Source organism: Cygnus olor, chromosome 2 (genome assembly GCF_009769625.2).
Source record: "Cygnus olor isolate bCygOlo1 chromosome 2, bCygOlo1.pri.v2, whole genome shotgun sequence".
Taxonomy (NCBI): Eukaryota; Metazoa; Chordata; class Aves; order Anseriformes; family Anatidae; genus Cygnus; species Cygnus olor.
Genome location: NC_049170.1, coordinates 70,259,474 through 70,287,452, shown reverse-complemented (window position 1 = coordinate 70,287,452; position 27,979 = coordinate 70,259,474). Strand labels below are relative to the sequence as shown.

General features: G+C 43.1%; 1 protein-coding gene across 9 annotated transcripts in view; it reads left to right on the top strand.

The window, feature by feature from the left end:
* RREB1 (ras responsive element binding protein 1) overlaps positions 1-27,979 on the top strand; it is a 124,809-nt gene that overhangs the window by 51,390 nt on the left and 45,440 nt on the right. For 5 of the 9 annotated variants that reach the window (XM_040550151.1, XM_040550150.1, XM_040550156.1 and 2 more), the window contains 4 exons: positions 5,099-5,218; positions 6,487-6,689; positions 11,930-12,019; positions 13,409-13,572. In XM_040550151.1, the coding sequence (XP_040406085.1) occupies positions 5,099-5,218; positions 6,487-6,689; positions 11,930-12,019; positions 13,409-13,572 (577 nt within the window). Of the gene's footprint in view, positions 1-396; positions 523-5,098; positions 5,219-6,486; positions 6,690-11,929; positions 12,020-13,408; positions 13,573-27,979 lie in introns of all 9 variants that reach the window. The other 4 variants (XM_040550154.1, XM_040550152.1, XM_040550153.1 and 1 more) reach the window with 1 other exon arrangement.

The window sequence follows — 27,979 nt, the reverse complement described above, 5'->3', positions numbered from 1 at the left end:
AAATAAGAAGAGGCATATGGCCATGGTGGATCATAGGGTTATTTTACAGGGCTATTTTACAGGGCAAGGTATGCTAGCACAGGTAAAACAACTGTATCAGTAGTAGCTCCAAGAGGTCAAGTAGGAAGATGAGCAATCTGTCTTTTAGTGCTCAGAGAGTGCCTTTCCAGAGATATAGCTCTCTTTGGTTGATGTTTTTGAAGGTTTGTTTTGTTGGCTTCCCCTTGGTCCACCCCCATTGTCCCTGGAAGAAAATTGTAGTTAGAGGTACAAGTTCAAAAACATTGGGGTAGTATTCTTAGTGTCTGTTTTTTTCCAAATAATAAGCAAACAAACGACCACCAAATATTCCCATGCCACTGTCTTTTTTTTATGCTTGTCTTCCTTTCCCCGTAGGCTGCTCTGTACTGGTGCTCCAGCAGTGGTGACAGTGAGGTGACGCTGCCAGTATAATTCTCTACCGCTGGGGTGCCGAGTCAGCACCAACACTTCAGTAGCAAGGGCAGAGTTGGTATTAAAAAGGTCAGTTGGGAAAACTTTCTTCTTTTGGTTTTCCTTTGCCTTGAGGCAGTGGCTTTGAATAGCATTAACCCTTTTTTCTTCCCACACAACGCATTTTCACCCTCTTTCCTTCCTGCCATCTTTGAAGCAAAATCGCATTCAAAAAGCAGTTGGGGCAGTGTGCACATCTCTGGGGGTGGGAGTAGCTGTTTGTGCTTGGGAGTGTCACCTTGTGCTCTGGGAAGAAAATCTGCTCCTCCGGGTAGAAACTTGGTATGAGACCAGTGCATCAGAAACGTTTTTGAAAGTGGTGTAGCAGTTCTTAGGTATTATAATCTCAAGGGTAAACCGTAAACTTTTGTTTATTCAAATGCGATATCCCTCTTTGAAGTTCTGTTCTTGTCTAAATTTGTATACTAAAAGGTCTGGCCTTCATTTAAGTGATCCTTGGGGTTTTTTTTCTACCACTGAGGGGAAAAAAAAAAAGTGGGAAAGCCTTGAATAAGCTAATAGCATTGCTAAGATGGAAATGATGAGGAAGGCTCAGGATTCCTGTTTGGGCCTCATGGGAGAACGTGGTTTGAAATGCATGTGTGTGGGGGGGTGCATTCCTAAAACAGTCATTTGTTTCCCCCGTTTCTCCTCCTCCCACTGTGTTCTGTACTACATATTGCGGCATGTTTAATGAAACCAATAAAAGTATTTGGCGGAGAGTGTTAATCTTTCCCCGGCCCAATTAGTGCATGGCTTCTACTTTAACACTGATGTGGACTTTTTTTTTTTAGGGCAGAAGAATGAGCAGCTTTGTGCTACATGCAAGGTTTTCCCCCTCCTTGCCTGTATTGTGTATTTCTTCCTATCTATTCCGAAGGGAGAGCTCATGTGCAGAGACAGTGGAGCAAACTGGAGCAGAGATTTGTAGCAACTCCACGCTTGTGTAGCCACCTCTCACTGGCAAGTCAAGTGACTGTGACTCTGAAGACTCATCATCTCTTCTCCTTTCTTCTTCCTTCCCTTGTGGCCCATGTTCTCCTTTTTGCTTCATCTGTGATGCTCTTCACCAGAAGGAGAAGCAGATGTAACTGTTGAGAGTGGTCTTTAAACAAAAAAATTAAATATAAATAAATACATATAAGTAGAGGGGGGAAGTAACTGCTGATGGGCTTAGCTTTAGCATACAGTGGAGTCGCACTTTATCCCAGAGGAGGAAATAGGTCTAGCAAGTGTCTTCCTGTACAGACTGAATGGGAAGCAACAAGTTTTTTTTTTTTTCCTTTTTTTTTTTTGTGAGCCCTCTGCTTTCTTGGTGACTCTCCCAATAGCTGGTTATGTGCAGCATCAGGGGTGGGCCTCTGGCAGGAGGAGGAGCTGAAGGCCCCTCAGGTTTCTCAGTGGGATTGCAGTTGCCCCAGTTACATGGTTTTAGAAACAGCATCAAGTGGAGGGAGCCGGGTCTCTTGATATGGCAGGCAAAGAGGGCTGTGGGGATTTTGTATTGTGTTTTTTTTTTGTTTGTTTGTTTGTTTTCTCCTCACATGTCTTAGCACTCTCTGCTTTCATAAGAGAGGATGACTCGGGTGGGGGGGGTTCATCAAAGTAGAAGATGACTTGAATGCTCGTAACCACTTCCCTGTTTCCTAGAGGCTTCAGTCAGATGTTGAATGCAACCTGAGGCTGCACTGTTTGCCAGCCTGTTTCCTGTTTGTCCCTCTTTCCTGGAGGTCTTTGTTCTGTTTTGGGGAAAGGGAGGAAGGAGGCTCCATCAGCACGACCTCCGAGCTGAGGCCTTCACTGTGAGCTGAGAAGGCTTGCAGTCCTGAAGGCAGCCTGGTGTAGGGCATCCATGCTGGTCGCTGCCTTGCGGATTCCCTGGGCTTCTTAGGTCTGTGGAAAAAAAACATTTCCCCATCCTCAGTGATGCATTTATTTAAAAAAAAAAAATCTGCAAGAGAAACCTCTCAGTATGTTCCTGCCTGAAGGCTTTCTGCCATGGGTTTTCCCACAGGAAGGAGTTATTTGGCCCAGTATCCTTATTGTTCCTATATCCTATTGCAAATAGAAAGTTAGGCTTCTGAAATTGGTGCGTGCTGCTCATGCAGTTGTCTTTGTTTCAGAGGCACATTTTTATTTTGTGCAAGAAAATGGAAAATACATATGTAAATAAAAATACATATGTAAATAAAAGCAATAGTATCTATTTTTTTGGAGAATTTAAGGTTTTTTTCAACCGCTTATAAATTAGGAAAATTTTAATGTATTGAAAACAATTTTAAAAGCAAGGTCTGTTGTTTGCATTAGCAGTAAGATGTTTTAGATTCAGAAATGAAATAGCTGTTGATTCACAGAAATTGTGAAAGGCTGTAATAGCATAAATACATACTTTTCCTCCTGAAAGAAGAACAGAAAGCAGGCTGGCAGGTGTTTCAAAATCAGAAGGTAGGTTTGTTAATGGGTGCCTGTATGCCTGCCTCTTCTCTTTTTGATGAAAAAGTCACATTTTCACTCTCGCTAAAACCAGCACTAGGAATTCGGACTCCAGTACTCTGGGAAGATCCTCAGCAATTTTAAAGTTACCTTGGCTGACACAGCAGTCTTCACAGTTATACAACAGATTAACTTTTTCCAGGATGTAACAGTGGTAACATTAATGTTATAGGTATTGACTGAAAGGGAAAAAAATAGGTCTACTTTGGAAGGAAGAGTTGTTTTTGTTTTGTTTTGTTTTGTTGTTTGGTTGGTTGGTTTGCTTGTTTGTTTTTAAGTGCTGAAACACTTATTTGCATTAATTTTGACAACAATCCCTCCAAATAATTTTAAATGGTGGTACTGAGCAGATACAGCAGCAACTTAGAATATTTATACCAGTCTTGAAAATAACTGTAGTGTTTGTTCTATTCAGGATTAAGCCAGCTACCACATAAGTGGTTAAAAAGAAAGAAAAAATAAATGACTGTGTTGCTCTGCAATGAGATGGACCTTTTTTAAAGACCCTAACAAACCAATAGTTCTTGTGCTTGCTGGAGAAAATACAGAAGGATGGATGCTTGGCTTCTCGTTGGATCAAGCAATCCCTGCCATCATAGGGAACACCAGTGTTTTGCTTAGCAGAAAAGTACAAAAATGACTAGGGAAGAATTAACTTAAATTGTTCAGGATAGCATCAAAATGGTCTTTTTGTCAGTTTTTGGAGACTTAAACCAAAAACGGTGTTTTAAGAAGTTAATGTTATCTAGAGCCTTAGAGTCTGGCCTTAGTCAGGTCCTGCATTTTGGCTCTAGACTGTGCTGGTTCACTGTGTCACACCATTCATCCGTGTGCAGCTCCCAAGAAGGTAGTCAGTTAACCATAGGGAGCTTGACTCTGTTGCTTTTTCTTGCGTTGAGTGAAATAAGGATCTGCTCGACAAAAGTCAAGAGAGCAGAAGCTGGGCCTTTTCTCTTTGTCTGCCTTTTGGTGTGAACTGTAAAATGTTAACAGTTAGGATGCTATGATTTCTCGTTTGCAGATGCTGTTCAGAAAGCATTTGAAAGTGTTATGTGAGTGACTGATTTGCATGTCACCCTAGAGAGCATGTGTTTTAAAAGGAAGAAACCCCGTTAACCACAGTTTGAGGCTGAAGGCCTCTGCTTTCTGAAAAAAAGGAAAATTTGTATTAAGTCTGCTGGATGCAATCTGGAAATCTGAGATTATGAAATGTCCACAGTGTGTTAATTTACTTAATGAACTATTTTGCTTGTAAGGTTATAAAGGTGTATTTCTCCATTAAAAATGTATCGGTATCTTTCAATATTACAAATAACCTTTTTCAGGGGATGTCAGCATGGGTGGCACAAGGCGAGAACTCCTCTCTTTCTCCTGTGCCGATCATTCACCGTCACCTCTCAAAATGGTGTTCAACTGCCCTATCATTCTCCAGCCAGAACAAGCATCCTTCCTGAAACCCCAATGATAACATGATAAGGTTGTGGTTTCAGAAAGGGGCGTGGAGAAATTCCGTCAGCAAATATGGTGGTTGCTTATGTCTTCAGCTCACCTAAAGCCCTTGGGCAGTGGGTGTGAGGAATGTGCCGAATGGGCCCAGAAACCTCGGTAGTCATTTCACCACTGCTGGAAGGAATAAGGTCACCATGAAGTCTTCTATTGGAGTAAATGTTAATCCTCCAAGAAGAGAAATAGGAGGGTGGGATATTCATGAATGAAAACAAATTACTTATTGTATCTTTAGCTGCAGAATGTTCTTCCAGCCTCCTAACCAGATATCACCACTGTCAGTGATGTGCTGGCTTGTTCTCTCTTTTGTTTCTTCCTCCTTTTTTTTTTCTGGATGAGTACTGGGGACCAAGTCAAGAGTGTTTCCTCGCTTTGTTTGCCTGGTTTCCAGCAGAGGCAGCAGCAGCTGCATCTCGCATCCCTATGCCAGACACTCCTGGGGGCAGGCACTTGGCTGCGCTATGCTGGCTCTGTTTATGTGCTTCCATCATCAAACTTACGTACCCATTGGGGGAGCTCTCAAACTAAGGGGTTGTAGTCTTACTTTGCTAAAACGTCTTCCAGCGAAACTTAATCCCTTTCTCTTTCTCCCATCTCCCTCACCTAGTGCTAGAGGGGGCTGCTGAAGAAGCGGCCGAAGAGCCTGACGCTACTAAACCTACTACACTAAGTGAGGAGACCAGCAATCAAGAAGAAAGCCTCAGTCAATCAGGGGATAAAAATGAAGGTAACTGGTTTGACTAGCTCTGAGTGACTCTCTAATTTAGGACATTGATTAAAGCTTGTAGAAATATTTCTTACCCAATCCATAACCCTTATCTGTGTGAAGGGTGTAATATACATTGAGCAGAGGCACTGGTGCAACATTTCTCTCCCTGTCCCTAGCCTTTATCTATGTGAAGAATATATGCTGAGCAGAAGCATGGGCACATAAATTCTCAACTACCACTGCAGGCTTCCAAACTAAAATTTTCTTGGCTCCAAGTAACTTGGCACCACATTACTTAGCCTCAAAAAACACCTGTTTATAATGCTCAAGCTTATCTTTCAAAGACAGTATTATGCAGAGATCAAATGTTCACAAACATGTTCCTCCTTGTTCACCCTCACCATCCTCTGGTGGTAGAGTGACTCTCACAACACACATTAAGATCCTGTGCTGTCCACCTGAGATGACAGAGCGGTAGACTCACAGGGTGTTCCTGTTCAGTTGGGAGACTCCTTTTCAGGCAAAGGAGTGTTTAGTTTGAAAACATTCTGCTTTTCAAACTCCAAAAGAGGAAAGTGGAAGGCCTTACCTATATGTTTGATGCACTACATAGAGAACATGATGGAGAAGTCTGAATCTGAACAGCTTTGCCTGCAAGGCAACATTAGTCATGGATGTAATACATACTCCATGGACTGACACGAGTTGGTAGACCAAAAAGAAAACAACTCTACATTGATGACAGCTGTGGCAGTAAAGAGGCATTTTAGGGGATTTGGGGTTGGATTTTTGCTAATTTAGTTTGCTCATATGCAGAGCTGGCTTAAGCTATGCTAGACTGAGAACCCAGTATTCTATGCTGTGTTAATAATGTCTTAATTGTGCAGTTCTGCTCAAAACACATGCTTGTTTGAATGATGGTGTTTGCCAGAGTGTACATTCATCAGTACTGCTCTAATAGTTCATTGTGATCACTAGGTACCACAAATAATACCATTTTATAGCAAGAGAATTTAAGGTAAATCACTCCATATGTGCCATACTCAATTAAGGCCGAAAATCAAGATAACATGGGTGTTCTATGAGAAGAAATGCACACCTTATCCTACACATTCCAATATAAGAAACTATTACAAGAAAAACTCCAATTATTATGGGCCATTGTATATGGTCCATGAAGATCAAACAGTGTAGTGCAAGGTACAAGCAGCTGAAAATACTGTGGGGTTTTGTTTTCTTTCAGATGGCCTAGCAACTCCTATGTGTGTTTTTGTTTTTGATTCCAGAGAAGCAGCTGGAAACCTTAAACAGTTACAAGGTATCACCAAGTTCACCAAACAGTTTGGACGGAGCAGACTTGTCCTCCATTGACGCCATGATGTCAGCAGTAATGAATGTGGGGAAGATAGCTGAAAATGGCGGGAACTCTCAAAATGTTAAATCCCCCTCCAAGTCTCCTGCACCAAATCGGATTGGCAGGAGGAATCAGGTATGTAAGCCCAAGTACAGGGGACAAAGGGAAGTCAAACAGCTGCATGGGAAGTGATAAAATGTAATTATGTTTTGTTGATGGTTTTGTCTGTTTTCCCCTCAATGGTTATGCGTTGCCTCTGCCATTGCCCCTGTATGGATGTTTTCTGGTGTCCCTCCATAACTTATCTTAAGAAAACTGAGGATGGAAGGTGTCCACTTCCATGGATTCACATGTAAAACATTGGAGCACACGTTCCCACATCATGCAGTGGGCAAGCTGATCTACCAGGTGACAACAGTAGAGGCAAAGCCAAAATTGCCACATTTTCCCTGCCACATCTGTTATCCAGGCTCTTGCGTTTGCCTGATTTGTTGGGAGATCGGTTTGTTCCATTAACCTAGGAGAAAAGAAGTAGCTGGAACTGAACTTGCTCAGAGAGGGAGCAGGGTGGTCTGGCAGGGGCCTGTGGGGCTTGGCTCAGCAGTTCTGGGGGTGGCTTCATGAGGTGTGTGATTGCTCCAGGGGAAGATCCAAGTGATTTAAGGTTAAAGGTGGTGCTGGAATGAAACGTCCATAGGGTGCTCAGTTCACACAATTGTACTGTAAGGTGCCCTTACTTCATTGTTAATGAAAGTATGAAGAGCTATTGCAGAATGCTTTGTATAAATCTTAGGGAGAAAATATATGTAGTTTTTATCATTTTTTTCCATTTATCAGTTGATGGCATCAGTTGATAGCAATATTGATCTAGAGAAGTGAAAGGAGACCGTTAAAGCTCTGATTATTGATACCCATGTTTCTCTCGTGCTGCATCAAGCCCTGCCCATGAAGGTGCTGCAGAACAGCCAGAAATACCCCAAATCCTGTTGCCCGTTTGACTTCAAAGCTTGTGGCAAAGCATGGAAAATTTGTAAATGAATCAAGATGTAACAGGGATCAGAAAGGTTGAGAAGCATGACTCGTGATGTTCCTATAGTAGTTTATTAATAGCTTGCAGAGTAGCTGCCCAGTTGACAGACTTATGACTTGTCTTGAATTTTTTTGCTTAAAAGGAGTTAAAAGCTGTTAATAGTAAATGAACATGGGAATTCTTAAATGAAGAGCCTGGGCGGTGTACTGGCAACTGTATTTGTGGGGTTGTACTGTCTAGCACCTGGCTTTGAGGTTTATTTGCAGTGTTCCCAGTTAAGGGCTGCCATGGTTCCTTGATTTCATCATGTGAAGTAAGGCACTGGAGTTCAGACAAGTCTCAGTGGCGGTGCTATTACACAGCTGTCTGCTGGTACACCATGTGGTTTGGCTTCACGAAGTTTATTAGCGTTGGTGACCTTTATTCCACCTGATATTTCGATGGGCATCGAATCAAAGGAAGCTCGAGAGTAAATGTGACAGGATTAAGAGGGATTCTTACAGTGTAAAAATAAATAAATCCATTGAAAACATAGTAAATAGCCTATTTGTTTTTAGGCGGAAAGATTGTTATTGCCAGAGGGGCAAATGGCTACATTACTGAGAAAATAGAAGTGTGATGTGAAATATTAAGTGGGTATCAATCTGTTTAGCAACATCTAATACAGTGAATTTCCATTTTCAGAGTAGCAGAATGAAAGCACTGAATTGTTTCAGTGTGTAACAGCACACAGATCTCCGATTCTGATCAGAATGTGCCCCTTATTATAATTGCAAGGATAATAACAGTCAGCTAGTTTTCTGGGTCTGACTGCTGTTTCCCATGAGTTGGCAGTGAAACATTTTGCCCTGAACCTTTGTCCCAAGTCTATGTTCTCTTTATAATGCTGACTTGGCTCTAGTCTACCCATAGTCTAATAAACATGTTCTCACATCAACCTGCATCCATTTGAGCTTCTCATTTGCTTTGCTCTTGAAGAAAAGAAGAGAAGTGACAAAGGTGTTTCTTGAGCTGGAGAAAACCCTAATGCACAAATCTCGAAGCATTTGCCATCAGCTGAATGCAGAGCAGTCCTTCCAGGTTGACTAACTTGAGAGTAGCTAACAAATAAGCTGCTAATTTAAGCTTTTAGTTCAGGAAGTGTGTTTTCGTCAGCCTGGCTCCAGTGAAGTAGCCAAGTGCCATGTTTTACACTTGTGAGCAGGGGTGCTTTTACAATAGGGATGCTAATGTTTTTTGGTCTGGATTGAGTCAGTCAACAGCAGTCCTGTTGTAGCTACCCTTGATTTGCTTGAGCTGTGTTACGGTATGCAGCACGTACCCTGTGTGACCACTGGAGAAAGTTTGGGTTTTAGTTAATAATAAACCCCAGATTCAATACTAATCAGCTCTGGCGGAGCTATAGTGTGTTTCTGATCTTTGCTTCAAGGTGAACAATTAATTACTCTATCTTCTGTTAATTTGCTGATTCAAAGAGCAGGCAGTCTAGAAAGCAGGCTCTGAAACAATTGCATCATGTAGAACTGTATCACTCATTTAGAAGGGGGGCAAAATAAAGCAGTAGGTTGATAATTTCACAGAAATACCCTGGGGATTAAACACCATCTAAACTGTCAGCACAGCTGCAGGGATTTTCCTCGCAGCCCAGTGCGTTTGTTCTCTGTCCTGAGCCAACTTTAACAGGGTTGCAGTATAGTTGGAGCCGAACATTACTCCACAGACTGGTTGCATATAGTAAAATTGAAGTTGTATAAGTAGGATGGAATGCATGTGTGTGTATTATATGTTTGTATATAAAAATGTGTGTGTGGGCTGCTGGGATAATGCATTTTAATTTTCTTGGTGTGTTCAGACTTCACAATGGCAGCCTTTCTTGCTTGCTTTCTAATGTTTTTTGAGTAATGGTACAGTAGGCTTTGGCCCGTGTGCATGGCCTACAGTGATTAACTTCAGGATGGAGAGCCCTGAAAAACATTTGGAAAAAGATCTACAAGAGAAACAATACGGGGGAATGGGAGAACCTAACTGCTGTGGTCCTGATACTTCTAGAAGTGAGGTCTGAAGTTTTGTTTACTTGAGTCAAAATAAGAAAGTAGCTCTTCATTCACATCCATTGCTAGTCAGCATTGCTAGTTGGTCGAGGGAAGTGATTGTCCATTCTCTACTCTGCGCTGGTGCGGCCTCACCTCGAGTACTGTGTGCAGTTCTGGGCACCACAGTACAAAAAGGACATTAAACTGTTGGAGAGTGTCCAGAGGAGGGCGATGAAGATGGTGAAGGGCCTAGAGGGGAAGACATATGAGGAGCGGCTGAGGTCACTGGGCCTGTTCAGCCTGGAGAAGAGGAGGCTGAGGGGGGACCTCATCTCAGTCCACAACTTCCTCGCAAGGGGGAGTGGAGAGGCAGGTGACCTATTCTCTGTTATCACCAGTGATAGGACTCGCGGGAACGGTGTTAAGCTGAGGCAGGGGAAGTTTAGGCTGGACATCAGGAAGAGGTTCTTCACTGAGAGGATGGTCGCACACTGGAACAGGCTCCCCAGGGACGTAGTCACTGCACCAAGCCTGTCTGAATTTAAGAAGCGATTGGACTTTGCACTTAGTCACATGGTCTAAACTTTTGGGCAGACCTGTGCGGTGCCAAGAGTTGGACTTGATGATCCTTATGGGTCCCTTCCAACTTGGGATATTCTATGATTCTATGATCCATGTCACTGAAGTTAACAGAAAAGTTTCATGGACCCTACGTTTGAAAACATGTTAGATTTTAGCAGATTCTGTAGATTTTAGTTAGATTTCTCTATAGAATTTTTTCCCCAAATGATGTGGAAAGCAACATTGCTTTATTAAGTTGAGACTTAAAAAAAGCTTTTTCTATCATTGTGTCAGCATCTTTCTTCCCCAAATGCCAGAGGATTTGTCACAGGGGCTTGAGTCAGTCATTCTCAGTGTTCCCCACAAATGCTTGTGTCTGACAATCCGGAAACAGTCCTTTCTCCGTTGATGACTTTTGGGACAGCGATAGGGAATAAGAGTTGTTCGGAGGGAGAGGAAATGGATAGATAGTAACTTCAACTCCCTCTCATTTCTGACTGAAGAGCTGCTTATGGTTTTTTTTTTTTTTTTTTTTTTTTACTAATGGTACCTACAATGGCCAGCAAAGAGATTCAGTAGAATGCTTCCTTTTAGCATAAATATTGTCGTTTCCCATCGGTCACGCAGAGATGGTTTTTGGTACTCTCATCACCAGAAGTTGAGGTAACAGGCGGTGGATCTCTCTAGCTGATAAAGATGTGCACTATTCTACAGAAAACGAAGAAACGAAGATTTAACTCAGTGGCAGACCTTCTTGCTTTGAGTCATACAGGCTTGAGTGCAGAAGCCTCATCTGGGCTTGTTAGCGAGATGGGGAAAATGCCCATATGTTACTCAGTAGTCATCCTTGCGGACAGTTCAGGCAAATGCCTTTGGTTCCTGTGAGAGTGCCATTTCATCCTTGGCTGAAAGAGTGGCGGTTTTACTCAGTGTCTCAAGGGCATACTTAAATCAGGCTGAGCTCTCCAGGTCGGCTGCACTGTTTGTACTCGTGGTTTGACCATGGTTACTCCTGATTCTCACCTGGGTGGAGAACAGCGGGTTCATAATGTGTTCGTTTTGAGTCACGTACACTCCTGCATCGTCACCTCTTTCTTGCTATGATCTCATCAGATCTTGCAAGCTTAAGAAGGGTTGGGCCTGGTCAGTGTTGCCTGGGTGGGATGCTTCCAGGAGAAACACAGGATGCTCAGGGAAATGGTGCTGGTGATTCAGTAAATGCCGCTCTTCCTTCTGAGTCAGACGAGGAGCAGAACACACAGCCCTGAGAAAAGGGCACTGGGCTAGCGCCCTGCCACTGAGATGGGGTGGAAAACCCGAAATCCTGAAGACATGTGCTTATTAAAGATCTTTTTGTAAGATTAGTGGTGTTTGCCCGCATAATCTGGCGGGTTTCCAGGCTGGGCAATTACTTTCTGCTCACCTAAATTCCTCCTGGCAGTTTGAGCTGGTCGCAATAATTGCCTTCACTTCCTGTCCTAAACTGCTACTGCTGAGTATCAGTGTGCTGTTAAAACAGCTGCTGTACTTCTGTGGTAGCTGAAATGGCCCCTATTTATAAATTCAGAAGTTTCTGAAACTTCCCTGAGGGATCTATCAGGATGATAAATGCACACATACAAGTTGTTCTGTTAGCAGTAGCCTTTTGTACTTAGGATGGCTTCTATTTTTCCATCCCCAGCAGTAACAGCTTTCCAGTTCTTTTATATTGATATTCCTTCTGATTTTTTTTTGTTTTGTTTTGTTCACAGGAAACAAAAGAAGAGAAGTCTTCCTATACCTGTCCTCTGTGTGAAAAGATTTGCACTACACAGCACCAGCTAACTATGCACATTCGTCAGGTACACAAAGTATAAGCTTGATTCTTTATTAATTGTGTCTGGTTTGCCAGTATGCATTTGTAATGGTGAAAAACAATTCCGTGTACAAATCAGAAATGCTTCACTATAACTTTTTTTGCAATCGGTTTGCTTTTATTTAAGCCCTCCCCTGGTATTTCTTTAAAACAACAACAACAACAACAACAACAACGGGGTAATTCTCCTCCCTTCCTCTCCTTCCTCTCCCCACCCCCCGAGTGGCTCAAACAAGGATGTGTGTCCTGTTCTGCATAGCTTAAGGTATCCTAAGGATCCGGAAAACCACTTCCATCATGAAGCATAAGTCCTGTTTTGTTATCCTGTTTGAATAGAGTTCCCTTTACTGTTCATGCAAATTAAGAAGCAGGAAGACACAATTTTAAAATCATCTCAGCGTTGAAGAGCCTCTCTGTCCTTTACAGAGTACAGCAATTTTGGGAGGCAGAATTAAAAATACACTTTACAAATATATGATACTCTTTTTTTTTCTTTCTTTCTTTTTTTTTTTTCCTGTCAGCTACAGGCTGCCCCCTGCTCCTCTTGAAATGTATATGTATTTTATAAGGAGCTTTGGCCTTTTTTGTCAGAAAGTTCTACTTTGGTTGTCAGGTTGTGGTTCATCATTGTGACTCCACTAGATACTACTTCAGTTTTCCGTTCTGTACTGTAACTGTTACTTATTTTTTTCCTAATTCTCCGCTTTGTTGTTGTTGTTTTCTCATTTTTTTTTTTTTTTTTTTTTTTTTTGCTATGTGAAGAAAAAATCAATTATCTGAATGCAAGTAACAAAGAGTGGTACATGTAGCACAGGTAGCTAATAGCCATGTTTTGCCCTGTAATGCATTCTTATGGCCATAGGAGCCTGCATGTGAAATCAGAAGCAGATTCCTTCTGTTTTCTTACTACTCAGTTACTTCAAAATTAACATCTTTAAAGAGTATTTATTGTTAAGTGTCTTCTGCCATAAAGTTCATAATTACATCCTCTTTCTGTTTTCCCCCTTACCACTCACCCAACCCCAAACTACTGCATAACTTAAGGTATCCCAAGGTACCGTTTGTCTGATGGGTTGTTGCTGGATCCCTTTCTATACCCCTCTGCTGCACACCCAGGGGAAATGTGATGGGCACTTCAGGCTGCACAAAGCAACTACCTGTGCTGGTGCATTAAGGAGTTAAAAGTGAATGGTGAGGGTGGAGTTGAGGGGGGAGTGCTCAGGAAAAGAGAAGTTTATATGGAGCACACCTTGATATAAGGTATTGTGTTAAGTGGCTCTTCAAAGCTGCTTTTAAGATGTTTGTAAATCTCTCTGATATTTTACTGGCACTTTAGAAGGGGCATTCAATGAAAAAAAATCATTGCTTTCTCTAGCATAACACTGACACTGGAGGAACAGACCATTCCTGCAGCATCTGTGGAAAGTCTCTGAGCTCAGCGAGCTCCCTTGATCGCCACATGCTGGTGCACTCAGGTGAAAGGCCTTATAAATGTTCAGTATGTGGACAGTCCTTCACCACCAATGGAAACATGCACAGGTGAGTGCTGATTGTGACCCAGGAGTTTGGAAAGCATTACGAGATAGGGGGCTGGTTTTGTTTCTGTGGAAGGACTTTGAAGCTGACTAAAGATCCTTACTTGGGCAGAAAATATGGACTCTGGTGTCAAATATGGAGTGACACACATGTGCACTCTAAAGCTACTGGAATGCTTATGTTGTAGGAGGACACCAGAATTGAGACAGGTCTCCTAGCTCTCTTCACATAGTACCAAGTTGTTGTGGATATCCAGAAGTATTGTTTTTTTGGTTTTATTATTATTATTTTGACAAATGGGATGGATTTTTCTCGAAGGGTAAAAATACATAGCCAAGCTGTAGAGGAGCTTCTGATTTCCTAGCTTCAGTGTAGCAGATGCAAATGGTTGTACCGGGGCATCTTTGGTATTGGAGGATGTTAAGAAGTGAGGTATCCAAGTGCCATCATGAAGATGTCTCTTTAGAATAATTGATCTTGGTTTTAGATACACGCATCAGTACTTACTTGCACTGTAGACAACTTACTGCATTGTAGATCTGGGAAATTCTCTGTAACCGGAGTTGCCAAACATATTTCATACGGTTTCTTTAGTAGGGATAAAGCAATATGTACAGTTGTAAAGTGGGGAAATCGAATGTTAAATCACATGTATGTTCCTTTTCCTCTCTCATCCCCCAATTCAGTATTAATTTATTTGCATGGGTGGAGCACCTCAGAGCTGATTAACAGTTTGTGAATTACCACATAGCTTTAGTCCCCATATCAAAGAGTTTACAACCTACAAAGAAACTGTAAAACAGGTGGGGGAAAGGAACATAGCTTATAAGCAAAATGACAAGAGCGGTGGTTATGGACCATCACATGGTTTTGTGTGGGAGGGAAGATACCGCGTTTCCTTGATTATTACCAATCATTTTCCAAGCAATATGCTTGGAAAGGGTGGAATGAAAGGCGTGATTTCAGTGACAATAGAAGAGATAACATACTCCTGCACAAAGAAAGCAGTACCTGCTTGCAGCTCTACCTTCTCTATATCTTATTGAACAGCTTAAACAGTCACTTAAAAATGGAGGAGAAATGAGTGTGTGCGGTTTTGTAACTCCGTGTTTGTTTAACCTGTACTTGATCAGAATTGAAGAGAGAAATGTAAAATGGGAAGGGGAAGACATAAAGATGTTCCGAGGAGATAGTGGCCTTGGGCATTGAATAAATCACATCTGACTCATCTGACCAGGAGGCAGAGATGTCGCGAGCCACATGTTTCCCAGACTGGGTCATTGCTCCATGTGCCATGAGGAAGGCAGGGCAGTTTCTGAGTTGCAGCTGATGCCACTGTTGGCATCAAGAGGGTGAATTCCAGCACCAGGAACCTTGTGTTGTTGGACGCCGTTGTGTCCTGTTCCTCAGCCCAGGCTGCTTGCTGAAGGATTGCATGTTTTGTTTAGTTTTTTGCTCCCTAGGCATCTCCTCATCCTCTCCCAGGAACTGGAAAGGGAGGCTTCCTGTGGCACTTTACTCCAGGCCTATCAGATGTTAACGTAATATCTTTTGCTTATTGGGGTTTCCCTGTATAACAACTCTTATCATGCTTTAAGCAGTTCATCAGAGTTGCCAGGCTGAGTGACTTGCCCAAAAGAAGTAACCATAGATCAGAACCTTCTAATGAGAAGATTGTTCATTTAAAATTTTTCCTCTTAATGAGATGCTGCATGAAGTTACCAGGATGGAGCGCCATGTTTACCGCCCACGCTAAGAAGGACTTGAGCTCGTGCAAGGAAAAGATTCCTGTTAAAAGTTCTTTGACAGGTGTCGGTTCCTGTCTGCTCTGTAAAATTCCTTCTTGTGTAGGCCGACATTGCAGCAGCGTGGTGGGATATTGCAGAAAGCTCATTGACACTGCAGCAAGTGGCCCCAGACCTGGGACAAGCAAGATCCTGAGCCTATCTACAGAGGGTAGTTTTGTAAAAGGAGGGTAATGGTTGGCAGGACAGCACCAAAACGATTTTTTTTTCAGCAAATAACCATTTCTTGATGCTGTAACAGACTATAAAAGTGAATCCTGATGCCGAGGTGGAAAGTATGAATGTGCAAGTAGGCAGATGAGAATAAATACAAAGTGAAATCATATTTGTTATCTGGTACTATGACACGCTCACAAGGAAGATGCTCATTTTGCCCACCAGGTACTTCCTTCAGAAACAGGTATTTCTAGTCTAAGATGGTCTGAAAGAAATTCTTCTGTAGGCACCGCAAACCTAGCATCAGGTCCCATGGCCTGCCAGTGCTGTGGATGAATGCCTTTCGCATCACATTCAAAACCGCTTCTGCTTCAGGATCCGGGGGCAGGGACCTGCTTGCCAGGTCCTGCCTTGTGTGCAATACCTGCAGGTCTTGCTTGTGGTGGGACCATGTCTATTCTTCTGCGCCAGCTGGGTGATAACACCAGTCCATCTTTCTCTGCTCCTGCACACAGTTCTTTATTTATTTATTTATTTTATTGTTTTCTGGTTTTGTACTAGAGTGTCTAAGTAGTGACAGATAGGTGCCCAAACCAGCAAAGAACAAGGTTTCTAATGTGCCTCCATTAGCCAGGGTTGCGGTCCCCGTGGAGCATAACACAAAATGTGGGTTCAGAGGGAGAAATTGTGGGTTTAGCAGAAAGTTGTGAATGTTCTGCTAAAGAATCAGCATAGCTCGTGGAGGTCCTGTAGGAGTCTTCCCATGTGTTGCTGTATTTACACCAAATATGCTCAGTGCACAGGGCAGGACCAAGGGAGAATTTAGTCTGCTGGGATCTGAATGGGGGGGAGAAGGTATATGCACATACTGCGTACGTTCTTCTCTTCTCTTTCTCCATCTGTGCCTTGTTCTGGCTCTTACTTAACTGCCTATGCTATTTTTTGAATCAAGACTTTTTTTTAAAGACCTTTTAGGGTTAAAAGCCCAATAAAATAGTTTTGTCAAGGGCAATGCTGTACTGTAGGAGTGTTTATTACTGTTCCGATAGGGGATGAAATTTGTGATCCATTTTTTTTACCTCCTAGCAGCCAGGTCATTAGACGTTTGGTAGAGAAGAGGAGGGAGGGAGACAAGTTCCAGTTGGTTTTCAGGGTTAGGAAATGTGTTCTTACACTCTCGGGTGCCTGTCATCTCCGTGGAAAGTAATTTTTCTCCTCCCTCCCTTTATTAAGGGAGAAAAAACCTCCAGAGCTCTAATTTGGTGTTTTTTTTTGCATGACGGCAAAACTTGGTTGCAGTACCCAAACTTTTTGGCAAGTGGGAGCACAATTTTCTGCCTGGCTCTCCTCCGGGGTAGTCTAGCTGTGCTGGGGTGTTGCTTGTACTCTTTACCTGTTAAATTGGTGCTGCCCTTCCTGACTCCCACAATACAAGCAAACACTTCATTTGTAAATGAGTCAGAGCCTCTCACATAAAGTCCAGTTTCTTTTTGTTGTGCTCCTTGGCTCCTTGTCAACATGTCAAGTTGAATGGGCACAGCAAACGGAGGGGTGGAGAAGGAAGGCTCTCTTGTGCAGCACCATTCAGAAAAAGAGGTTAGAACCTGCTTCCTTTTCTGACCAGGGTGACTCTTGGCCAGGATTTTCAACAAGGAACTGTGAGCCCAGGGCATTCCCGAAAACTCTCCTGAAGCTGCCAGACTGCTCAGGAGTGGCCTCAGCCTCCTGTGGGGAGAGTTGCAGTTGGGGAGAGCAGAGGTCTCTGGAGAGTGCTCAGTGTCTAGAGTGAAGAGCTAATTTTCTCATTCTTCTGAACGTGCTGTCAACCTAATTGCCTCTATATCAGTGCCCAGGCTCCTGTTAGAGGGGGGTTGTTGCAGTCTGGTGTGATAACTGGAAAACCCGTCCGTGCCTGGGATCCTTATCAGGAACATGAATTGCTCAGGAGGAGAAGAGCTGGAGAGAATGCTGCGTTTTTCTTTTTGAGCAGTTCCAGAAGGAGCAAGCCTTGTAGCATAAGGGACCGGGACTGATGTTGGGTTTGAGGAGCTTGTATTGTTGCGGTTTGTAGGAGTTCAGAGGAAGGGGTTAGATCATAGTAATTTTGAGTTCAAAATTCCTGTAACTGGAATGGAACTGTGATGATCAGTACATGAGAAAAACTGTAATACAGCACATGGTAATCCTTCAACTTCTGTGCTAGAGACACAGGCACTATGGCTTTATCTCGGTTGCAGTAAATTAAAGTTGAATACTCTCAGATCTCCAGCAGGAGCATAAGCTTTATGGAAAGAAGGTGTGTGCATATAAGAGTTTTCTGTGGCTCTGAAATGGCTGGGTATTTCCGAAGAAGTGTCTAAAATCAATAGATTGCAATTACTAAAGTCTTTCCATCTGTTGCTCTCTCAAGAGTTTATCTATGAATAGTGAGGAGCCCTTTTGGGTCTAGACTCTGCCACTAAATAGGAAGTTGCAAGCCTCTTCTTCCATCTCCCCCACTATGTCTCCCCAAAATGTAGACAGAGGAGTTAGTCTGCTGCTGTGGGTTTTGATGGTGGTGTTGATTTGTGAGCTTTAGCAAGGGACCTTAAGGTAGAGAAAAGAGTTTGCTTGACTTACTGTGCTGCATTCCAGTAGAACATGCATCAGACTTCAGTGGGAAGAGTGATGCCTCCACTTGCTCCAGAAGGGTTTCCTTTGGGGTAGGAGACTTTGCCAACAGCTCCTTTTCCATTTCTGTAGCTAAGGATGGTCTGTACCTATCACTTTAAAATCACATTTTCCTCCCTGCCAAAGACATGTTCTGCATGCAACTTGGAAATGTTAATAGAATATAAATGCCAGACAGGAGGCGAGAAATGACCTTCCTGCCAGTTTCCAGTGGGTAGCTATTAAAGGCTCTGTGGCAAGTTTGAAAAGAGTTAAGGAATAATATATGTATTTCAACCACGACTTCCCCAGTTTGGTAAACTAAGCTGCAGTGTCTATGGCTGGTGTTCGCCATGCTGTCTGTAAGTGTGATAATGCAAACTAACTGAAGCGTTGTGTGTGAAGCCAGAATGTCACAGGTATTGACCTTTTCTCCCCTTCCACTCCTTGCCCTCTACCTGGAAAAATTCTGCATAAAGGCTTTTTAGTTACATCCTACTTAAGTACTCATAGGCTGTTGATGGACTATCTCAGGAACAGGTCTCAAAGTTGGGGGATTTTTTTTTTTGGCACATGCAAAACACCACATGCAACAACCACATGCAGAAGTCTTTGAAACTCAAATTGGAAGATCTGGATTGCAGAAGCTATGCTTTGAAGCATGCTTACAAAGGGTCCTATCAAAGAAGGTATTTCTTCTTTTAATTAAGAAGGCACTTTCATTCTCAATCTTATTCTCAGTGTTAGATAATTTTCCAAAACTTCTTTTTTTAACGTGCTTAGAGAGACAAACAGCTGTTTTTGTTACCAGTGCATGGTACTGTTCTGCTATTGAAATTTTTAAACGATGCGTCGTGTGTATGTATATGTTGCTGAGCGTAGGTTTTTTGAGAAAGATAGAAAATGCATGTGCTGGAGGGGAACCTGTGAATTTTGTTGTTTTAGCCAGCCACCTTCACTGGCAAATGAAGAGCATACACTTAGTGAAGACTGTAACTTACTGTTTGGATGATGAGTGTTGGATCCCCATAAAGGCACAGGGATTGAGATGCATATGCTTCAATGATTTCCCAGCTCTCTTTAACATGGATATGTGTTTTATGGGCAGGCATGCATACAGGCTGCCTGTGACTTCTCAAACATCCAATACGCAGAGTGTCTTTGAGATCTGGCTAAATCCATCCTCTCCCTGCATTCCACCTGTGAATTTCTCCTATGTTATTTATGGCACTGGCCCGCTTCCAGTACGTTGTGTGTGCTTTGTAGGGTGCAGTGCAGTAACAATGCCCAGCCTTGAAGTACAAATAGGATCTCTGCAGTCTAGCACATGCATGCAGTCTGGCATTTGCTTAAGATGGGAATTTTTGGAGGCAGAACATAGCTAAAAAGGCATGATGAGCTGTTTTTTTTTTTTTTTGGGGGGGGGGGAGGTAACAGGAGGGGAGTTGCAGAAGGGGAGAGGAACTGTCTTGTTGCAACATTGTTTGGTTTATGGTGGTTTGCAAAGATGGCCAAGTGGAAATTTGGTATCAAATTTTGGGTACCTTTGGAAGATTGAACACCTAAGATCTTGAAACAAAAAACAAGTACCCAGAGAACTTGCCACACTGAAAATGACTGACACTTCGCGTGTGTGAAAAGGCCATTGATTATTGTCTTGCACAACAGAAATGTCTCTTTGGTCGTCTCCTGAGGAGCTTTTATTTCAGTGCTCTTAAATATGAAGAAGCAGGATCTATACAGGCTTTCAGATGCATTCCTTATATGTGGGGAATGATTTAACCACTGTCACCGTGCTAGTAAAAGATAAGCTTCAGCAAATACAAGTGCCCTAATTCTTGAGCGGGGATAACTAACACAAAGGGCTAATTTCTTCTTCTAGTAATTGATAACTGTAGCTGTAGGAGACAAGTGAGATGTGATATCTGTTCTGGTTTTCTTTGCGGTTAAAAAATGTTCCTTATGTTTTCATTAATACATTTTGTAAATAAAGGTGAGGAAACAGATGGAGAGAAATGTTTTTGGTCTCTCCTGTCAGCAGATATGTCCAGAGTAAACGTTTGGTACCCTACTGGGACCTCCATGTTGAAAAAAGAAAGAAAGAAAAGGTCAGGACTTTTCAACAGTAGTGTATAGCAGAAAGAGTCTGTTTCTCTGTGTCTTTGATAAGAATTGGAGGAACAAAGTATTTTTAATAGTCCCAGGCAGAAACTTTTGTCTGTCTCACTGCCGCTGAGTAGATTGGTCATCTTTGTAAAGACTTTACATAAACCGTTATTTAATTCACATGATACATAAATAGGATGCTCAAAAAAAAACCACACCATGGATATCTTCAGCTGTAAGTGACCCTAAAGGAGCTCTTGTGTCGCAGTACCACTGTGAGCCCTTGGAGCTGTAAGGAGATGCCATGATTTCAGATGTGTTGAGCACTGCTTGCAGCCTTGGACAGTATCCCCCTTCAGTTATCATTAAAGAACAGCAAAGGAAGTTAACACAAAAACACTAATGCTGAGATCTGATTAGAATCAAGCAAAGCAAGGAAGTGCAGAGTTAAGATTTATATGCTGACCTTAATTAGCTCCATTGTTCTTGAGAACCAAAGCGTACACAATGAGGAACATTATACTTGCATCTCCACAGCTCTTCGGTACCTAAACATAAGAAACACTTCCGTGAGCTTTTCAGCCCCAGATTTTGTGTGTGTGTGTCCTTTAATTAATACTTAAATCTGAGCTTGTACCTTGTAAGGTTGTGGGTTTTTACGGTTTGGTTTTCTGCAGGCAGAGGGGACGCTCTGCCCTCAGTGGTCACTTCAGTTTTTGGGTATGAATTGTGCCAAGGGGAAGGTGGTCCAACATCGCTGGGTAATACCACCCTCCTCACAGGCAGTAACATAAATCTTTGTGTAACAGAGTGTATTCAGCATAGCGTAGTGCTGCTTTGTTACCCGTGTCACAGCTCAAATGAGCACAAGCCACTTGACAGATTAGACGCTAGTCGCAGAGCACATGGCTGCGGCGACCTTGATCTTTCCGCATATGTACCCTTTCAGGAACATAACCTCCTCTAAAGGTTTAATATTCTTGGGGATGTTACCTCCTCTTCTCACCTTAGAAGAGCCACAAAATAAATACAAGCTTTAACTTCGCAAGCACTAGAAAATCCAGGTGATCTTTCCAGCCAGTTGAGGGGCTGTTAGTCCTTTGCCATAAGCCCAGTATTGTAGCAAGTCTTGTGGATATGTTGGCTCTCAAGGTTAACAAGCAGCATGTCCAGATGGCATTCTGGTTTGTCTTCTAGGTCTGTACTTCAGTTTGGGCAATTCTGTGTAGAAAATGCTGGTTGCTGAGAAAGTTTGCTGGGAAAGTTTGTATGTTAGGGAAATCTTTGCTTAGCCTGTTGTGCATGCATGTCATAAATGCTTGCCTTGCTGCTTTAATGAGCGCGTGTTGAATGTTGTCTGAAGAGACTCCTGGGCCAAGTACCAAAGAGAAGGAGGAAAAAGTCTATCTCAAACTGCATTTGTGGTTGCTGTCGTTCCACCTTTAATGTGTCTTCCAGCTTTACCTTTTCTCCCCCCAGTATCTAACCTGCTCAACCTGTTCTAATTCAGCATGCTGCAACCAGCACACTGCAGTATGTGCCCCCTCTCGGGGTCAGCGGGTTTATTTTGCCTTTCTCTTTTCTCCCCTTTTAAAAATAAGCTGTTCATTCACTGGGGCCTTTCACTCATGTTTTTGATCTGTGATGTTCACCTGCACGATGCACAGCTTCAGCAAAAAAAAAAAAAAACAGGTCTATAAAGCAGTAGCACCATGGTGCAGCTGGTGAATACCACACAGAGTACAAGCACTGCTTTCTCTTTCTTGAGGGCATCAATAGGTGTGCTGACTTTGTCAGGCTGCTCTCTTAACTGAAGTTTTCTGAACAGTCTCAGTGATTTTTAGTAATTCCTCAGAGCCAGCTCTCCAGTGCTTTGTGTGGAAAGATGTCATAAAGCAGAGGAGGTATGCAACTTCTGTGTGGGCCCAACATCCTAAACTCCCCATGTTCTGCTGCAGTTTCTGCTGATTCCTGTAAAGTAGCACAAGTCGTGCAGGGACTTCAGTTTCCAGCTACTCTGCTGGACTAAAGCAGAGCCGTGGAATGAGACGAGAAACCTTTTCGTGGTGCTGTGTGTGAGATCACCGCTGGTGAGGAAGGAGGACCACATGTTCAGGAACAGGAGAGGAAATGGGCTGAACACTTGAAGCTGGGCCTGCTAGGATGCGGTCTGCAGCGCTGGCAGAAGTTTGCGCAACTTGTGTGTGCAGCGATAACCCTTACTTCCTTGCCCCTCAAGTTACATGGTGACTGCTGATATCAGGGTTATGTGGAGACCCTGTTTTAATGAAGATGTGCTTGTTATCTGGTGCAGCTTCCTTGTTTGCAGGCCGGGGGGGGGGGGGGGGGGGGGGGGGGCGGGGGGGAGGGGAGGTACTGGGCTCCATCTGCGCAGCATCCCCAGCATTGCTGTGGCCCTGTGGCCGTCTATTTTTTCCTCCTTGAGCAGTGTGACGCAGCAAGTTGTTCTCTGCTCTGTGCCATCGGGATTGCTCAACAGTGGAGTGTGACAGGGCAGCAACTGCACGATGGCTCTGCCTGGTTCTGGGAAGTAGCTGAGACTTATGTTTGCTTGGTTGTTAAAAGGGTGCGGTTTTGGGGGAGGCAGGATGTACCTGGGACTTCTTCAGCCTTGCTTGCTGTTACGGATAAGACCTTCTGACATCCCTTCTCAAATTTTTTCTCTCTGATTTTTTTCCCTGATGCTAAAATTTAAAACAGCTTCAGTTGTCCTTACCATCTAGTCACACTTGTTTTACTGTGAAGTTTAAAATCAATTCTGAATTTATTGACAAGGCTTTTACACCATGATAACTAAAGGAAGTGCCTGAAAACCACAAATTTCCAAAAAGATGAAAGAAAACAGCAGTTCAGAATGTCCCAGGCCAGGTTTTTGGTACACTTTTAAAAGCCTTATTCCTGCTTAGTTTTACTATTGTTAATAAACTTTTGTCTTCGAGCTTAAAGGAGCATGGGGGCTGCAGAGGGATCTTGTTTAATACTTATTAACGAGTTTTTTACGGCTTAGAAGTCTCCATGCAGTATTAGGCAATGTTAATTTAGGTCTGCTCTGAATTTAATGCAGACTGCAGGCAGGCAGTTTGGTGAAGTGATATTGGGAAGCGCAGACTGTATTTCTCGCCTCTTTTGCCCTCCCTTCTGCAAGCTTTGATGCAGATGGCAAATGAGTGCTTTCTTTTGCTGTCCTTTGGTAAGCTTTGCTTTGGAGGCATGTTTTGAATCACTTCCCTGTCACAGCATCATCAGGCAAATATTTGTCTCCCTTTTTTTCCTTTGAGGTGTTCTGACAACACTTCTGGTAGAGAGAACAGGAGTGACTTTGAGCCAGGCTGGGAATGCAGTTGTATCAATCCCAGCCTGTTACAACTTGCTGATTCTGCGTCGCAAGTAGTTGCTTAAATATCTGTGAATACAGCATAATTATTCAGAAATGGTACCTCCCCCCAACTTTTTGGATTTGTAGATCAGTATCTTTCCTCTCAGTCATGCTTGCAACTTGCCTTTATTCGCGGCAAAGCAAAAATTTTATTCTAGGATAAAAGTACAAAATGCTTTGTGTGCATGTATGTGTATAATATGTCCTTAGGTGTCACGTATTGGCAGCTGCATGGCGCTGGTTAACTTTGCAGGCCATCCTGCAAAGGGGTTTCTAGTCTGTTGTTTGAACCCAATCACAGGTGGCTTTTGCTACCCTGGTGCTCCCAGGTAGTCTGGGCGGATCTAAATAATAATGCTCGTGTCACCCGAATGATGCTGCCTGCCACCCAGCTGTAAGGCTGGTTTTGCTTTGCCTCGTGTCGCAGGGAGATGGACAGGCCCAGCAGCCCGCACTGGGCTCAGAGGGACACTGGGGGCACGTCTATGTGGCACGACGTGGCTGCAGACACACGGCCAAAGTGAGTCAGTGCTTCCCAACCTGGTCCTCCTGGGACCTGTCCGCCCTGCCCGGGCTTTTTGATGGAATCACCTGCATTGCCATGGCTCTCTGCAGCTGAGCCCTGGAGATTGCTGGCTGTTCTCTTTGCCACAAATTAGCATCCGTCACTGGCTAAGACTAGGCTGTTCGGTGGGGCTTGAAATCTGTTTTGAGATTGTTGTAAGAAAGCATTTCCCAAGTAGTTGAGTTTTTTGTGTTGTCATGCCTCTCAATTTGCTGTGAAGTGTGCTTGTGTGGCTTAGGGCTTTTGGGATCATTTTTGTAATTTTGAGAATAAAAGTAGCAAAGGAGCCAAGGAGAAGAAAAATAGAAACTCATCCAAGTGCAGATCAGGTCTGATTTGCAAAATTACCTGCATCTTTCTGGTTCCTGTGATTACAACTGGCAAGGGCTGCATGAATTGCTCTCGTAAGTGGCTGCTGTTTGTAATTAGCACTGGAAATACATTGTCGATACAGATTCTGTACATGTTTCAACGAACAAACAACTGACTAAACTCTTTAACCCAAGGGTATAATGTTACTGTACTTTTGACTTAAGTTCCAGTCATATTCACGAGACACTAAGGAGAGGGTTAGCAGAAGTGTATTAAGTGATTGCTCCTAAAAATGCTGCTGCTTCACTTTCTGTTTGTTTAAGATTCATTTCCCATGCGTGTCAAATAGCAGAAGCTTTAAAGAGTAGTCCCCTGTGTTTTGCTACATTTCTGGACCATTTGGGCTGAAGTAAGATTTGTTAAGCAGAACAAAGCAACAGTGACAAAACTGACATGACATAGAAATTTCTCAGAGGAGACATTAGCAGTGTAATTTTGAAGGCTGCCTTTTCTTGTTCTCTGAGACTTTTTTCATTTTGTGGGTCCAAAGAACATCATGGTCCAATTTTCATCCTGTGTGCACACATCCTGCGCTCTTATTGGTCCTGATATGGTGACACGAAGTTGAAACTTAGATAAAGCGAGTGTTTGTTTGTTTGTTTTTAAACATAAATAGTTGCTCATATATTGAATGTTAGGTATGCTCTTTACTGCAGATTACTGAAAATATATATTTTTTGATTCTTCAGAAATTTTACTGTTATTTGAAAGTAGTAGTGTAAGTGAAAAATCTCAGGGAAGAAAACAGTGGAAGAAATAAAGCAATTGTATCAACCAAATCATGCTTAGGGAATCTGACCAGCTCAGTCCTTCCCAGACTAGCTTGGTGAACTTGAGGAACTCTTTACTTTGGGGAAAAAAATAATACAGTAGTATATTTTCAATAAGGTAAAGCCTAAAAAGCATTATTTTTTATTTTCATTCTCTGAGTGGTTGGATGTGTCTTTAGGTAAGTATCAGATGTGTGAGAATCATCCCCTAGATTTTGATACCAGACTGCTCAGAAATCACAAGGGAGATGAGGAACAGCAATGTGCAATTCAGTAGAGTATAGGGTACATCTAGTGGTAAAGTGGAGAAACTTAGAATAAATAATATGTGGGATATGAAGCCAGAACCTGAACTTGATACTGTCAGATGATCTCTCTGGACTGATAATGCCCAGATTCATTGGCCTCCCCACTGTGTTTTCACAGAAGTGGAGATGTGAGGGAGGAGGAGGGTGTTTATACATGCACTGGATCCTGCGCTCAAGGATTAATCTTGATTTAGATGCTGGGACTTTCCCAACCGGGCCCCAGTAAAATTGCTTGCTGCTCCCCCTCTGGACATGCTGCTCCTTCTAATCAGACCTACCTGGCATAAACCTCTTGACTGAAAGCCAGCAGTGCTTGTGCTGCCATGGTTATAAGGGAGAGGCTTTAACCCTGGACCCTGCTCAGAGGCTGTAGATCCACCCTTTTGTTCCACACCTTCCTTTTGCCTGGGCCTCTGGGGCAGGCATGCCCTTTTTCAGGGATGTGGAGAACATCAGCAGCCACGGAAACCTGGGGCGCAAGGATGGTGCGGTTTTGCTCCCCAGAGACAGAGGTGAGGGATTCCCACACAAGCTGAGGCAGGGGGATGCTTCCTCCCCAAGAGACAAAGTGGTGCTGCTCGGGTTATCTGCATGCAAAGCAGGAGCTCCTGGTTTTGTTCATAATTCAGTGGGACCTGGAGCTGGGAGCAGCTGTGTTGTGCAGTTGCCTCTTTTAGGATGCTTTGACTCCTGGTTCTAGCCTTGAGCCAGCCAGTCAAAACCTTCCCACGTTCTGGTTTTGGCACTGGAGCTGTGGGCTGCCCTGTTTCGAGACCTCCAGAAAGCTTATATGATCAACATGCAAATCCCCTCTGCATTAAGAAAATGCAGCAACCCTTTTTGGAGATGCAGTAAAGATGGGGATGTGACCGACAGAAACTGCGTATCAGTTCAGTAGGGCACATGCTTCCCCCCCCCCCCCCGTGAGTCACCTCCCTTAGGCACTGATCCAACACCATCCAAGGAGAGAAAAAGGAGTAAGGCACTTGAGTTCTGCATTTGTTTGTTTTCACAAAAGTCTCTTCTTCAGTGAAAAGCAGTGAAGTATTCACTTGCCACTGTTCTGGTCCAATATTCACCCTTCTGAAATCATGCTCTGCACTGCGCTGTTGGGACAAAGACTTACTGCCCATTTGTTTTTGTTTTTGTTTGTGTTGCTTTTTTAAAAAAAAAAACAGAAGTGAGGGGGATTCTTGTGCACTATCATCTTGGTCATTCTGTTCACGTGATGCTGGAGGGAAGAGGAAAGCTGTGGCACAAGAGGGGAAGCGGAAGGTGATTCTCCCAGGGAGGATGGAATTTTTCAGTTGCAGTAAAGCAGTTGAAAAATGTGATTTTGTTGTGAGGGCCGACTGGCACACAGTCATAGCACAGTTGGATCCTCTTGGCTCACCTGTGAAATTCTTTTTGTGAGGGGGAGGAAAGAGATTATGAGGAGAGCATTTTCACATACAGCTGTGCTGTGAAAAGCAGAGCGTGTAGTAAGTGCATTTTTTGCATAGCAATTCTTAAACATTAAGAGTTCAGTTCAGAGGTGGATCAGACCTTGTTTGGAAAATACTTAATTTCCTCTTGCCATTTCAGGATTATTCTTTGCAAACTCTTCTGGCTCTGTGTCTGGACTCATTCTAAACAGAGTTCTATCACTTACTCAGAGAGTTTAATCAAAGCCAACTAGCACATAGTGCTCAGAATCCTCACTGGTATTAAGCACAGATTTTTGTCTCCTTCATTTCATTTTGTGAATCATTTTAGTGTTGCACCCTCAGAACTTGTCCAAGTGTGTGTGACCAACCTGCGTGCTGGGGAGACTGATAACCACTGCATGAAGTGCAGTTTTCAGGACTCTGCACCATACTGAGCTTGTCTGCTGCTCGTGGGCTGCCCTGTAGGATGGCTCAGAGCTACATTTCATTGATTTAAATTAGAAAAAAAGCAAAGTTCCCTCAGCCGTGGCTCTCCTGAGCCGAGGTAGTGGTCACTTCTGAGGTGCTGGTAAGTGTTATTGTAAGCTGGTTCTGTGGCTGAACATGAGCATTTCCGTGCATGTCCTTATTTTGCCCTTCTTTTTTTTTTTCTCACTTAAAGTGTTGAGTGTTTATCTTTTTTTTTTAGAATTTATGAATGTTATGTCATTTTCCTTTGTCACTGTAGATGCTGAAAGCCAGGCTGACTTATGAGCCGGGCTTTCGTGTTCAAAGTATGCCGGTGTTGTCAGGCCAAACTATGTTGTTATAGTCACAATGGGAAAATAACTTCTAAGCACAGCTTTGTTCCTGTTC